The sequence below is a fragment of the Fulmarus glacialis genome, unplaced genomic scaffold (genome assembly GCF_000690835.1).
Source record: "Fulmarus glacialis isolate BGI_N327 unplaced genomic scaffold, ASM69083v1 scaffold24647, whole genome shotgun sequence".
Taxonomy (NCBI): Eukaryota; Metazoa; Chordata; class Aves; order Procellariiformes; family Procellariidae; genus Fulmarus; species Fulmarus glacialis.
In genome coordinates, this window is record NW_009222913.1 from 293 (window position 1) to 16,205 (window position 15,913).

General features: G+C 44.8%; 2 protein-coding genes across 2 annotated transcripts in view; one reads left to right on the forward strand and one right to left on the reverse strand.

Moving 5' to 3' along the window:
* The window catches only part of AUNIP (aurora kinase A and ninein interacting protein), a 3,082-nt gene extending 178 nt beyond the window's left edge, over positions 1 to 2,904 (forward strand). Inside the window, exons 2-3 of the mRNA XM_009581634.1 lie at positions 19 to 144; positions 1,949 to 2,904. Coding sequence (XP_009579929.1) covers positions 19 to 144; positions 1,949 to 2,904 — 1,082 coding nt within the window. The remainder of the gene's footprint in view (positions 1 to 18; positions 145 to 1,948) is intronic.
* A 2,340-nt stretch (positions 2,905 to 5,244) lies between these two features.
* On the reverse strand, positions 5,245 to 15,020 carry MTFR1L (mitochondrial fission regulator 1-like; the record flags this gene model as incomplete). Its single annotated transcript, XM_009581635.1, has 5 exons — positions 5,245 to 5,650; positions 9,806 to 10,118; positions 13,091 to 13,302; positions 14,101 to 14,210; positions 14,916 to 15,020. Coding segments are annotated over 5 exons (846 nt in total), but the record flags the coding sequence as incomplete, so codon positions are not given.
* Between the last annotated feature and the right edge of the window lie 893 nt (positions 15,021 to 15,913).

Below are 15,913 nucleotides of genomic sequence, written 5' to 3' on the forward strand. Positions count from 1 at the left end.
CTACCCAGTCTCTCATAGCCAAGCCAAAAGTATCTAGTCGAATTCTGGAGAGGAAGCACGCCTCGGTCGCTTTCGCGCAGTCAAGAGCCTCTCGGCCACGCGCCAAGCAAACCACCATCTCCGCCTTCTTCAGCGCTCAGACAGGTAATGTGGAACAGCGTATGCCCCTGTAGGAAAGCAGTTTCAGGCCATAATAGGAAACCCATCCCGCTTTATTTCTTGGCAGCTTTACTAGGCAGAAAAGTGCATTTTCTAGTGAAGAGGGTAAAAGTTAAAGGTTTGAACTCCCAGAAAGGATTTTATTGTGATAGTTAATCTAAATGCAGGCACCTTTTATAGTGTTAGACTAAAAGCAGAAGTAACAGCAATCATAGCCAGTCTTCACTGGAGAGCAACCCGAATTCTAAATAATGCACCCGGCTTTACTCCCTACAGAACTGGAGTTTTCAGTGGAACCTCGGCAAGCCTGGCTCAGCCCAAGCGCTGATACAAACCATCCGGGTGGCAAAACATCCAGGTCTGGGTTGCCCGATGGTATCGCGTAAAGGGCAATCCAGTCGGGAACGCCACTTGGGCTGGGGCCCAAGCCCAGCGGTGTCCTGTGGGCAGCTCTCCCTGCCCGGAGAAGGGGCCGCCTCCAGGGTGTTGCCTGCCACGTTTGTTCAAAACGATAGCAGCCCTAAATTGTCAGCTAAATGCCCTTAGAAGAACATTATGGCTGGAAGTGAAAATGAATGTTACTCAGTTCAGCCAACCTCCCTGTAAGGGGAATCGGCGGGAGGCAACGAGGAAAGCCTTTTATGAAGGGTTGGACGAAGCCTTTTCTAAAGAATGCAATGTTTAATCCTAACTGAACCAGAGAAGGAATCACAAGGGATCTGGAATATTTAAGCTAATTAAGCCAGCTCACAACTTCTGTGCTTTTGAGGCTGCTTTTGTGCTCTGCAATACAAGAAACTGGGATTTATCCGTGGGTCTCAAATTAGCAAATATGGAGAGAAATGAAATGGATGCAGAAACCAGCGGTGTAGGATTGTGTAGTTGTTTGTATATTGTAAGTTGTCTAATGGCTAGTTCATCAACATTAAACTAGTTTAGCAATAAGCAGATGAGAGGAAGCATTACATAAATTACACAATTTAATTATTTGAGAGAATTTTTGTGTTGTGACAGGGCCATTGATGGTTTTTGCTTTGGATTTGTTAGTCCTACTCCTTTTGAATGTGTTGTGTGCTTTCCTCTTTTTTTTTTTTTTTTTTTGTTTGATTCCCTCAATTGATTGCATTCACTCACTGTGTTTGGATTCATGGAAAGCTGCTGCTGTTCATCCAGAGGTCTGTAGGATTTAAGATGCTGGAGTATTTCTTATTTGTGTTTTTTTTTCTTTTAGCCTATCCTAAATTGAGGATGAGCTCTCTTATATTGAGAAGTTATATTAGATTTTATATTAAATGGTTTTAGAAGCAAATGTGGGACTTGATGCCTTCATCAGGCAATGAAGGCAAGCTGTAGAAGTTTCACTGTGCGGTTTTGTGGTGGGTTTTTGTTTTGGTTTGGTTTGGTTTTTTGGTAACTCTTGAGCTGCTGCTTTTAAAGGGAACGTCATAGGTGAACTGCCTGGAAAGGTGAGAGGAGGAAGGCAGAGAAGCCAAAGAGTGGAGCAGCTGGAGATGCAGCTCTTGCATCTCACTTGAGGGAAGCTTACTTTTTTGAACTACTCCGATGTTTTAGGCTGCCATTCCATCGCAGCCTCAGCAGCACAAACACGGATTTTTACGAGGCGGCGACAGTGCTGGTCTGGTGTAGAACAGTCTGTGTGTCGCTACTCGAAGGAGCAGTAAAGCGGCAGTTCTGAGTCAGCCACCAAGGAATGGTGCTGTGGGTGGTGACTAACCCTGAGAAATATGTGTGCCAGCTCTGGCTTTATCCAATTCCCTGTTGTTTTCAGGTGAGAAAGACAAAGAAAACTCCAGGCCATCTCCTTTCAGCCCGAATAAAGACTGTGAAGAAAAAGGTATTTCTTTGGCTGCTTCCCCTGTGAAGATCTTGGCTTTGCCGCAGATGGAGGCAGCCCAGAAACAGTCCTTCAGAGCCGAGGAGGAGACGGTGCAGGTTACACCCCAGCGTCGTGCACAGAAAGCACCGCCCTTGCCGACTCCTTTGCCAGACTCCTTGTTGCCACCAGCGGAGTCCCACAGCAGGAGTGAAGCCTCCTGTGGGGCGGGAGAGGATTGCTGCATCTTCAGCTTCACCCAGGATTCAGAGGGCAACCGGATCATCGCTCACAGAAATGAGTCTGATGTATTTGCTGGAGAAACGGTTTCAGCAAGCGGCAGCGTAAGGTCAGACTGCGGGAGAAACGAACAAGAGGGCCAGCCGCTCCCAGGGGAGGTGAAGACCGGACTTGATTTCCAACCAAAACTTGGTGCAAACCAGAATAAGAAACCATACCAATCGAGTAGTGATAATTCTTTAATTGATTTCTCTGAGACTGAGAATATAAATCCTACTATAACAAGAGACAGTACCTGGGCTGCTGGCTTTTATTCATCGCCACAACGACCAGCTGGAGCACGGCCTCTGAGAGAGCGCAGCCAGAACGCTGCTGCTGGTGCAGCCGAGGAGGGATGGGGCAGTAAGACAGGACTGAGCAGTCCCTGCCGGCAGCTGTTCACCCAGGATTCGGAGGGGAACAGAGTAATCGCTCACCGCTGCCAGAACATCCTGTCTCCTCGCAAGGACAGCGGCAGCTCCCGCAGGCAGCTGCCTAACTCTCCATACAAGGGCTGTTCCAGCCACGCTGCAAACCGGAGCTTGAGCAAAACGGGGGAGCAGTGGTTAGATGTGTGCTACGATTTACTGTTCACGCAGGATTCGGAAGGAAACAGAGTGATGAAACACTGATAAGTGACCTTGAATGGGTCGCTTCATGACCTCTTGTGAAGCCTCGGGAAAGCATTTTTTAGTAAGAAAGCAGTCAGAATTAGGTAAGTGTACCCATTGTTTCTATATATATGGTCTAGCCGGCATGTGCAGTGGACCCATGCAACAGGCAGGACCTCTTGTTCTCTGAAATTTTGCTTTAATAAAAATAAAATTTTGAAGGAGTATGTTTATGATGGTTTGATTGTTTCAATCGTGATTACAGCCTGTGTGGCTAAGGCCTGGCTTTAGTCCTGCCTGGTGTTTATGTAGCATGCTGCTGTTCAGCCCGAAAGCCCACTGCTAACATGTCTGTATTTCTTAGGATCCTGGAAGTCCAAATTTAAAGCTCAGGAACCACACCATCTACTTCACGTTAGCTGCCTCGAGGCAGTACTAGGTTCAGCTACATTCTGCTTATTTCAGGACCGTGGCTGTGCCAGCCCCTGTACCCGACAGCTGGTGTGTGTGTGGCAGCAAGGGGACGGTCATGTTTTTCAGCTTGTGCATCCGTAACTGTGAAAGATGCACCTCTGCTAGCTGCCGGTGAGATCACAGCACTTAACTGCTGTTGCCAGACTTACCGGAGGTTTAAAGCGAGGAAGACTAGGACGAAGAGGAGGAATTGTACCAGTGCATCTGTTCTGGGTGAGTCTGAACTGTAATCCTAACGTTGGACTCGTAGCTCTCGCGCAGGCGGGGATGCACCTAGGCGGAGCGGGGTGTGCCTGCGAGGGCTCACAGCCCCAGGCTGGTGCCTCAGTCTGGCCCTGCTGAGGTGAAAAGCGGAGCCGTGAGCACTCCGGGCTGGAGTAAGACCTGGTCAGCATCGGTTTAACTGCGTGTGGCAGCTGCCACGTCTCACTAACAGCAGTGGTACTTCCTATGCGCTGTGTGTATGGCTTGTCCGACACAATCCCTGCCCTCCGTATGGGCGTGCTTTAGATTTTATCTGTTTTGAAGTGCAGGGACCAGCTGCTCCAAAACCCCAGGGGTCACGAGCAGCAGACAGCAGAGTCCATCCGTGGCCATGATCACGCTCGAGAACAGCCTGCTTTGTCAGCAGCCACTACCCAGTTTTTTACTTTTTTTGATGTTGAGTACGTCTTTAACACTGTAAGTGTGGCCATTTAAGCTACCTTTACTTTCCCATTGGGCCAGAATTTCAGTACAATAGCCCAAACTGGAGTTATGTCATAGTCCAGAAGTTAATTGCGTGGATATACTCTTACATCCAGCCTGCACATGGCGCACGTGGCCAGGAACAGGGACTCTTCGTTACAGCTCCATCTTCTCTGAAGGCAGGTGTATTCCCACCAAATTGTTATGCAGAGGAGCCTTATTGGGACAGAGGGAGAATGACCGTACCCTCCCTGGCTCTGGCTGTGCCGCTGAGAGGGGAAGAGCTGTAGCAACTCCCTATAAAACTAAGTCCTATATAACTGATAAGTCCTAAATGCTATTAATCTCTGGGTGGCCCGAGGCAATACAAGCCTTTTCTCTCACTTTTAAGGTGGGGATGATGGTTTAATTTTTTAAGGGCTGAGGGCCTGATGGATTAAGAAAATCCTCGGCATCTGACTACATTCATCTGCAGCACCACCAGCCAACACTTCAGCTGCAGCAGCTGAAATTCCACCCCCCCCCCAAGATACAAGCACCACTGCTGACATGTTTGGACATCTGCGCATTAATAACATCAAGGACAACCATTGTCTTATTAAGGCTCCATTTTATATAAAGGAAAAAATCATACTTTAAATACAGCCATGAGGAACATTGCGGAGAATGTGTAGCTGAAGGAAACCTCTTCAGTTAGTGAGAACGGTAGCCACAGACAATGCCAAGTTCATTCTTCCCTTTTCTCAGATGACAGCTCTTGTGGTGGGTGCTCAGTTCTTAGCCTTGGTGGTTCATAAATAGACCTTTTGAATGCTAAATAAAGTACATTATCTGAATACAAGGACTGTTAATGAAACATTAAATTACCGGCAAGAAATTAAGGCCATTCTGTCATGCAACTGTGGGGATAATTTGTGAGTTAAGAAATACCCAGGGCAGACGTGACTGAGTGGTTTGATCACTGACTGCAGTTTCATCCTGCCATCAGGTCAGAGTTACCAGGAAGACGCCTTTTACCACTGTGATTTAACAACCTCCTGAACACCTGGAAGTGTTAATTACCTTATTCTCAGTAGCTCTGTACCATACTCGGAACAGAGAAAGAACTGGATGTTTGACATCCGTTTATACTGTAAATGGTAACTAGTTCTATTGTAACAAGGCCGTTGTAAGTTAATGCTTAATTTGAACCTAAGGAAATTGTAGGTAGAAAGAACGTCATCCAGCAGCACTCACTGCGCTCTTCAGATCCTTATCAATAATCAACATCCAAATACAGGTGGAAAAGAATTTCCATCTTCTTGAAAAGTTTTATCTTAAATATAACAATACATGGAAAACACATCAAATCCGTAGGGTCTTTCCTAAGTAAGTGTCCAGTGCAGAAACCATTTCTAATTAATAAAAGAGGCAAAAGGCTCAATCCTTAGGAAGGCAGCTACTGTGGAGAAAATTTTGGGAGCATAACACTTTTGCTTACAGAGTTTAACGACAGTAACATCATTTCTCCTTCAGGGCCAGATCTTCATCCTTTAGGGCAAATTTTCTTCTCAGGACTTCTGCTATAAGAACGGCCGGGTCTTCCTCCTTCATTGAAGTTCGGGTTCTACATGGAAGACAAAAGCACAGTGTATTAGTAAAGAGAAGTTCCAAAATCCATGGTTTACAGCTCTGGTTAAGAGTCTTTAAAGTATTTTTCTGCAGCCTTTATCATCAGCTTTTGTCGCAAGTGGGGGAGGTGGAAGGACACCACCACAAACCAACAAAAAGTAGCTAAAAATTCAGACGTTTCATGTTGGCTTAGAAAACCTGGAGCTCATTTTGTGGCTCAAGGGGTATCCTGAAAATCTCAGCATCAAAGCTCTTTATAATTTTTATTTAACTGTGTTAATAACTAGTAAGTAAAATAAAACCTCATTAATTATTTACAGCCTACGTCCCCTCAATATAGATCTACAAGTGGTTGTTTGAGTTGAAGTCCTGCAACTATTTTTTTCGTGAATTTTGCTATACAATGGATATATGCTTTCATATTTAAATACGGGTAGTTACAGGTATTTTAAAGGAGAGCTGGCATACATTTCCCTCCACTTAACTACTGCACATGAGTTTTTTCTGTGGCATTCTGTTATCAAAGCATCAGCAAGTTCAGACAAGCAGTTCACGTTAGAAGTGTTAGTGAGTATTTTTTACAGAAAGCCAAACCCCAGTTCTTTTTCTTCCAGTATGACGCATTACTCACTAAGGTTTTGTTTAGAACCTGCAATAATAATTTCAGAGCTTAACTTTTTTTTTTTTAATAGCTGAAGTCCTCCCTTGGTCAGAAAACATTATGGGTGTTTTAAACATTCCTAAAAGAAAAAAACTCCCCAAAGTATTTCCATATGTGTCTGGGAGGGGCTTGTTCTCAAATTAACAGTGAAGGCTTTTAGTAAGCTGTATAAGATGCCATTGAGCTGCTCATGGGTAACCCTTAGCGCTGCGTCAGATATCTCTGATGCAAGTTCTTAATTTACAGTTGCATAAATGCATCGCTATTTAAAAGATGATTTTGTCGCCAGAAGCATGCCTTTGATTTCATCCAGACTGAACTGTTCCTTCTGAAAAGGGTGCAGAGAAAGATCAGAGCACAGGGTCTGGAGCCCTCCCCAAACCCTTCCTTCCACACGGGCAAACCTGAGAATTCAGAGTTACCCAAGTATCCGTCAGCTGCCTCAGAAGAGGAAGGGGAAACCGAAGCACCGGAGGAGGTGGTGACACCAACAGCAGTGAGGAGACAGCACTGACACAGCCTCGAGCTGTGCCGATCACAAGGAAAAGCTCTCCCAGGATGAATGAAGAGACAGACAACCCACACCGGCGTGAGAAAAGGAACATCTCCTACCAACGGGTACACCGTCCTACAGCGAGGCACAACCAGCAGCAGACGGCGGAGCACCAGCATTCAACTTCAATGTCTCAGCCCTTTATAGCCACTCGAAGGGCCAAGCAAATAATCATGGAAAAAGTAAGTTGTTCAGTCCCACAACAGTAGTACTTACACGTGGAAGTGTACTCACAGTCCCAGCAGCTCCTCATGCTACCTGTCTTTAACCCCACACTGACCGCATGGCTCAGCAGGCACACCACTCAGCCACTCCCCTCGCAGAGGGCATCACAGACACTTTAACAGGCTCTATTTCACATTTGTTGAAACATGCACATTTCTGCAAGCGTTTCTCACTCATTCCTGAAGCTTCCAAGGTTGTGTTTAAGCACCAAGTCCTAAATAGGAGCATCAGAGAAGCATCTATGTAGTTATCTCATTAAGCATCATTTGGTACCTTCATCCACTTAAAGAGTACATGATCCTTTTAAGTGTTACAAGCGCTGCATACCTACACTAGCACACCTGCTCTGGGTAACTTAACAGCACGTCCGCAAGGTGAGCACAGCGGTAGAAGCATGGGGCTGCTCACACAACGTGAGCATCGACACTAGAGGATTGTGTCTAGGAATTAGTGCTCATCAAGTAATGAACATCAGTGAGGTATTGAATCTAATTTTTCAACTATCTGTGATTCTTTCAACAGCTTTAATTAAGCTGTAATAACCGTATCCTAAAACGTCACTGTTGCATGTAGGAGGCAAGTCAGAAGCTGAGATAGAGAAACAGATGAGAGGAAAACGGTTCAGCTCCAGCAAGAAACAGTCTCAAGCTTTTCTGTTAAAGTGTTCCTAGCCTTGACGCAAGCAGCAGCAGCAGCAGCGTGACCCAGCTCCCGGCTAATCAGTCAAGCCGTTGCAAGGGGAGAAAGGGGTCCCGGTGATTCAGTTCCTCTGCCCACTGTACCCCAGCAAGGAGGGATTTGGCAGCTATCCCCTTCCCCCCCAAGTATTCTACAGTACAAAATCCTTGCTCTTCCCCATCTTCTATAACGTTAAAAAGAATCAACGCTGTTGGTAAATCCTCTATTTCTGCACAAGCCATCTCTCCCTCCCACTCACTCACACAGCTTGTCGCCCTATAGGGTAACAGCAAAATCAAACACCTTCATCTGTTATTAGTTGTTCTCATACATTCTGTTGAGGAAATTAAAGTAAAATTGTGACCCATTATACTGCAAAGTTCCCTGTCACCTACACGCTGCTTTTCACAGCCTCCCTCCCCATCAGCTCCTGGCTCCTCGTGATTCGGGCAGTGCTGGCAGGAGCTGTGTTGGCATATCCAGGCGCGGATAGGAAACGCCTCAGCTTTCCCTAGCATAATCTGTATTTGCACAAGTTTTTTTTTTCCCCTGAATAATACATGTTTCCCTATCTTCATCTGGCACAGATGGCGGCAGTTTTCTTACCCTGAAAAGTTTGCTTCCATAGAAGGCTGACGTACCAGTCTGCACTAATTAGAAGCTTAATAATTACATTGTTACACGTGAATGCTTAGTCCTAGAGGTACACGTTTCTGATAAAGTTAAAACATTACATGTCACAACATGAAGCATCTGCAAGCTTTTCTGGATTTAAGAGAGCCAGTGAATGACCATTAGAATGGCACAGTTATAGTCTTAACAGGTAAGTTACCTAAAGTCTAACCCTAACCTCTCTTGAGCCAATGTGGCTGAGACGCACACAAGAGCAGGTGTTTTTCTTGAGAATTCTTTCTCCCTTTGACTAATAATTCAGAATTATTTTTGGATGCCCAAAGTGCTGCTTTGCAACAGGCAGGAAGAAAGAAGAGGAGGAATTCATCTGTGGTCCATAATTCTACTCACCTCCAAGAGAGATTACAGGCATTTATATAAAGCAAGTGAGCATTTAAGCTTTGAGTAATATTTAACACTTAGGAAAAGAAGAGCAAAAGGGTATGCTGTGTGAATTATGGATGTCTAATACCGAACTGGCATTCTGGATGCAAGCTGAACATATTTCTCTCATTTGACTATATAATTTTTTCAGTGCTGAGAATTTAATTTCTTTTGAACTGAATTAGGCATAGAAATTGCGAACAGCCATCGCACAACATGTTATTTTTGGCCAGGAATCTTACTCACACAACATAATGGCTGGATAGATCTTCAGGCTGAAAAATGTGGAAACTGAACTTTATCACTGCGATTTCACATGTAAAACGAAGGCAGCTAACATTAAAGAAGCTACTTTATCAGCTGGGCAGAATCCTGTCTCAGCCATGCAGCAGCTGGCACGTCAGCAGCTCGAGGCATTCTGATGATCAATGTGTAAACTCATCATGAGACAAGTGAAAACTCACTCTGCCCACGCTCAGAGCTGGGCCAGATGCAAAAACTGAGAAGCTGAAAAGCTCCACATGTTAATTCCTGCGTGTGCCAATGCTGAAACAGCTGCTGAGCTGCCCGACTGCTTGGGTCTGCAAGACGGTCTAAGCACCAGCACCTGGAACCACTGCAAGCAGAGAGAGCAGCGCGACCCTCACTCTGACAGTTGCCATATACATGGTTCTGGTTTTCATCCGGGGAAACGCAAGCTTTTTTTCAGGTCAACAAGCTGAAGCAGCCAAACATTGCGCTAATTGGTTTAAGTTCCCCTCCATTGCTTTCTAGCCAGGCAGGTAAGCCATCATTAAAAAGCCCCCAGAAACATTAAGCGTTAGCAAGTTCTGCTATAAAAAGGTATTTCCCTGCTGTGAATCATGAATATAAAGCAGCACCAACAAGCAGTGAATGCAATGTCCAGTGTCTACAATGATTTGACAGACAAAAAAAAAGAGGAAAAATAAAATCAAGAGAGTTCAAGAAGCACTTACAAGTCTTTGCTCTGCTTCATCCTATGAATGTCTTTAAGAATGCCCATCATATCTGCAAAACTGCTGGCCTTTGAAAGAGACACAGAATCTTCCTCGTCAGGATCCTTTGGTTCTGGTTTACAACACTCGGAGGTTGCAGAACAAAGCATGGAGACTGACGGGAGCTCGGGGCTTTCGAGTTCCGCCTCCTCCTCTGTGATATCGCTAATGACAAAGGAAGTTGTAGATTGGAAAGAGGGTCCAAAACAAGGTAAAGGAGAAGATGCATTTGAACTTCCTGGAGATAATAAATCTGGTGTTAATGAAGCAGAAGCTGAAAAAGAAAACAATATAGGTGGATAGATAAACTAATAGCAAACCATGTAGGTGTTTTTTTCCCCAAAACAGCAGAATATAATTCAAGAGGCATCATCAGCCAGCCTCCCCCACGCTAGGAGAAAACAAATTCATCACATTCTGTTACCCTCCATGTCCACTCTGCTTCCTATGACACCATGTTGCAACACAAGACCTTCTCCAGTACCTTTTATCCCACCAACCCCCTTATGTGTCTCTATTCCTCTTGTGCCCATCACCGGATCACCCCTCCAGTTCAAACACCGCGCCCCGTCCCTGCAGAAGTCAGGTAATGTTTACTTTTTCCGTTTTTACAGATAAGAAATGAAGGAACAGAGATTTAGCTGCTGCTCAGGGTCACAGAGGGAGCCTGTGTCAGAATGTAGGTCTTAATTGTCTTAACTTTTCTCCTCTTTTTCTTCATCACCTTGAGAACTGCTTGCCTTTCTTTTCCTTTCAGGCTCCTTCCCCCATAACCATTACGCCTGGTGAGAATGCAGAGCTGGTTCACCAGCTCCAGCATTTTACACTAGACGGTCACAGCAATTGGCTCTGTGACTGCAGGCATTTCGACCTGTTTTGCTTTCCATCCCCATCTGTAAAATGAGACTATTCCACAGGGAAGATGGGATTTATTTGTTCACCCTTTAAAATGCAGCTATATAAATTCTGAGTGTTATTAAGTGAAAACGTTAGGTATTTCCAGTGTAAAACACTAAGGGAAAACAACAAAAAACCCAGAAAAATGCTTAGTGCACATCTCCTTGAAAGAACCTTCCTGTATTGAAAACAAACCATACCTTAAAGCACTAATGCCCTTGGCCTCAAGAGTAAACTTGTAGATAGTTATCAATTTCCAATTAAGGGATTTCTCTAACAGTATATAATAACGCAGATTGTACAATATTTCTTTTTTGACATCAATCTTTCCAAAATAAGCCTGCTAAATAGTTATCTCCTTCATCTGGTTACCAAGCTACAGCTAGGCCCTAAATCACAGCTCCCCATTATTGACTTAGAGGACGCGAAGTCAATATGAACTGTTCTCAAATGCCAGCTGATAACAACCAAGCGCACTGCTGAGTGGAGAGGGAGAGAAAAAGGTATTAAATGATTAAATCATTTTTCTCCCATCTGGATCTCTAATTTTCCTCATTATTACTCTTCTTGAATTGAACCGGACTCTTCTAGCACACAGCTTGAGCAACTGTAGAGCTGAGACAGAACTTGGAAGGAAAAAAATCACAGAATTTCCCCTGTTCTTTATTTCAATTTGGTTGTTCCTCTGATCTTGCATAAAGAAGAAAGAGGACACGCACAGCCTCGTCGAAGGGGACACCTGCGATGCCTTGTTTTACGCTTATTCCCTGCAGAGTTGAGGGTAATACGGCTCCCTCACTCCCAGAGTGGCTTCATTTTACCATGTTGCTGTAAGAGTCGAGGCAAGCGGCATACGGGATCCCGTGTACTGTGGCAGGACCAAAGACGACAAGAAACACCAGCATGCGCACTATCTCACAACAGCCCTTTGACATGGAAGTGAAGAAATATCTCATCTCAGCTAAATACAACTTCACATGCTAAAAACATCATATATATTCTCATGTGGTGGTATATATACTTACACTATTGATATCAAATAAATTCTTAGAGTCCACTGACCATCACGCAGAACCGAAAAAGAACCACAAATCTCTCATGTAGAAACCAGCATTTCAACTAAATCAACCACCACAACTTTGTTTCACATTCAAATGCGTTTATGGCTTGTGGATAGCTGGACTAAATATAAGCAGTCATTAAAGCTGCAAGTCCCTTGGGGCTACAGTAATCAGACAACCACGTCGTCTTTCGCAGATCATGAGAGATTTGGTCTCATGCACACGCCACGCAGTGCAGCGCAAAGTAGCAATCTGGGAATTAAAAAAAATATTTACCTTCAGATGTAGGATAAGGAAGGTTTCATCAGCCACTATTACCCATCATAAACAGGAATTAACGTGCCTGATATCATCTCAAGTGTGGCACAATCCTGTTTTGTTTTGTTTTTTTTTTTTAAGTAATGGGAAGAATTATAGGTCCTTCTTTTGCTCTGGAAAGCAGCCATAATACAGCTGTCATCTTGGTTATTGGCAAAAGTATTCTGCGTACAAGAAACGCAGCTTTTAAGGAAAACTGTCTTCAAGAAGGACTAAATTCCTTTAGTTTGCAAAACTGTTCAATGTTTTTGATTTGGGAGATCAACAACTCTGCCTTCCGAACACTCCATAAATAGACACCAAGGTATTTCTATCTTACTAGTTTCCACACTCTACACCAGCCACTGTTGCAGCAAGCCTCGTAGAACCACTGGGATTTGGATCCTACCAAGTATCTTCATATTTTCAGAGCTGAGTATATAGGAAAAGCCATGAAAGGAAGAGAAATCGTCTTTCCTCATGGTTCAGTTTTGCACCTAAAACGTGGTTTTTAGTTGCATACAAATTTTACTAAAAGAAATAAATAAATCTGTTCAGCTAAGCTTTTCCCCAAACACCTTATTTGCTACAGAAACGGTGCTGTCATTTTCACAGAAGAAACAAACACTAACATCTCATTGCTACCCAAACCAAGATGTAACCCTCTCACTCATGGCTGACTCGGAGCAGGAATACAAATGTTCTCATAAAACAAGGTGCTTGAGATGAGAGTCGGCCTCCAGATCAAATGCAGCAAACCTAGTCACAAAGCGGCACTTGGTATTTCTTAAAAACAAGGATGACTCGTCCAATGAAACAGATGCAAACATCCAAACACAGAACCAGCACTGAGCTGACACCAAAGACCTGCCAATGGGAGCTACAGCTCTGCTGGAAAAACAACATGCAAGTCTGCTCTGTATGGAGGAAATAACACGGTTCACTAATTTAGCCCTTCTCGTTCAACAAAAAAAAGCCATTATATTCCTACCTGACTCTGCAGCGACTATTTTAGCTATTTGACTCCGAAGGTGACTCAGCTCATCCTGGAGCTCTGTTGTTCGGCTCAGTGCTGGTAAACCAGGTTTCTTCAAGGCAAGCAGCTTCTCCTCCTGCTTCCTCAGGTTGGGGACTGAAGCATTTCGCTGTATAACAGTGAAGGGACTCGGCTTCCACTTGTGCTTCAGCGGGCGAGTGTCACTTCTACAGGACAAAAACCTGTTGGTCATTTACAAGGTCCAGACCCCTCCGTGACAACAACAATGCTCAGCAACGCTCTGCCTCCACCTCAGGACAGCAGAAGACTTCAACACAATGAATTAAGCCACTATGTTGTGTGTACCACTGTATGTACCACCGTAGAGATGCGTATGTGCTCTCTCTGCATTACAAGGAGCAGAAAGCATGTCACAGAAATCATGACCCAACGGCACAAGATGTGGTGAGAGGACGCGGGGACAAAAGTCTGGGTGTGCTCACATGGTTTCAAGTCATTTCTCTCCTGGTAATGTGTCTCCATGCCGGGCAGTGCGCTGGGCGCACACGGGAAATGTCACTTACCCATTAACCTTTGCATCTGATTTCAAAGTCCATTTTATCTTTCACAAGATACCTATTACTATTGCCCTGCTTTAAGGACAAAAGTTCAACTGACCAGAACCAAACTCCTGGGGGCAGAACATTTCAATCCCAGGAGAACTCAACTCTTCAACTTTCTAACCAGAAAATAACACAGATCAGGGGGTTTCTCTGCACAGATCTTTCAGTGAGTAAAATACAGCATGGCACGGGCTCTTAGCACTTCCTAAAGGAATTCCTCGCAGGGTCCTTTGTCCAATTCTTTTTTTCCCTGTCTTTTGGGAAAAATGTCTTTCAACAGGCACCACATCAGACCTCAAGAGGACTGGAAGTTGTGAGCATTTGATGAATGTCCGGCCTACGCTACGTGAAATAAACCAGCATATAAAAATAAGGATCAGCAGACAAAAAGAGGAAACCAACCTGACTCTGGCATATGTTTCTTCATCATCTGCTGCTATCCACACAATGTCTGCCAAGGTGGGGACTGGAGGGACATCATTTAAATAGAGCTCCGAAACGCTTGGTAGAACCTAAAAAGAAGAAAATTGCATTAAGGAGACAGTGGCCCTGTCTCCTGAAGCTGCCCCAGATGTGCTGTACCAGCTGCCAGAGCCTTTCTCCTCTGCACCAGGTCGGCAGCTGTATCTGTCAGAGGTGCGACAGCAACACCATTTGGCTTACGGAAACATAACGCTTCCGTGTGTCGGCTTCTGCACGTGCTGGTGGGTGTGCTGGCGTGTTACTGTGCCCTGCAAGACCGAACAGCAAGGCAGCGAAGGGATACGTGATACAGCTTAGCACGCTGCCAAGGCCACGTGCAACACTTTGCCACTACAAGTCCCAGCACTGTCCTTGAGCTTAAACAGTGACGTAAGCGTTTCCATAAACCTTGTTCTACTGTTTAGGAAACACAGGCCCAGAGGGCTTGCTGGAGGTCACACAACAAAGCACTGGTTCAGCAACTCCACGTTTCTGTCTCCTCCGGCTAACCCACTCCACAGACACTATTGGAGGAGGTATCTTCCTCAAGTTGCCAACGATCGCTTTACAAGAACAGAATTTAAAAAAAAAAAAAAAGAAAAACTTAAAATTAGCTACACTGCCACATGAGTTTTGTGACTACAGCTCTGCAGACACACGGGTTGACAGAACAGCAGCTCTTGACAGTGCCTTGTCTTGCTCAAGAGCGGCAACTTCCTCTACACGATCACCAAATCCCTTACGAGTCCGCTTACCTCAAAGGTTGCTCTGGGACAGGGTTTTAAAGGGAGGTTTGACCCGATCCGCCTGACAACACTGCGTGCTGAGCCATGGGGTTTGTTCTGCCAGATGGGGATCGTCTACAAGAAGTCATGTGATATAATTAATATTTCAAGTCAGTTGCCCTTCTTAAAATTTATTAAGCTGGAAATCGTCCTATACAATCAACTCAAGAGCTCTCATCTCTTGACTTATTTGGTGAGTGATACTTTTAATTCGGAACCTGCTAATAACTAAGGTCCTCATTCCATAGAGCTGTGTTTCAGCTGAACATATGTGAAAGTCAGCTCGTTGCTAAAGGGCATTTTAAACATGGGTGTAGTATTTTCAGGACTGAAAACTAAAAGCAGTTAGCAACGGACACTGAGCTCCAAATGAAAACATGTCAAAAGGAAGAATACAGTGTCACACGAGGGGCCCAGGAGAAAAATGAAATCAGAAGAAAGTCTCATTTAAAGGGAGACTCTTGCTTCCACATGATCTTTAATTCAAGCAGCGCTGGTAAGACTGTGAACATTTCTTGGATGTGACAAGCCTATTCAACGCCCATCCCAACTGAGGGCGGATGAGAACAGCCTTGGAGGGTGTTTTCAGAAACAGCAAATGTTTTAGTGATCGTCTAAAACGGATTCAAAAGGTGAAGTGCTCTGTCCTTTGACCGTCTTTCCCCCTGCCAGTTTTACAGCCGTCACAGGCTCTCGTGACAGGAGGCAGCACAAGACCCTGGACAGCAAATACCACAACGACAAACCGGAATCCAAACAGGTTATTTCACTCAGTCCACCAACAAATCCATTTAATTTATTTATTGCTGGGGCTCGTCATGCACACAGTGCCTGAACGTTGGTCTTACACAGTTAAATTTACAATTCTTGATGTGCATTTTAAGTTGAATCTCCGAGCAGGGAGTGCACTGACTGCTGTGACGGCCCTCTGGCTACCGGCCACGGGAGAGCCGGGGGGGGAAGGGGCC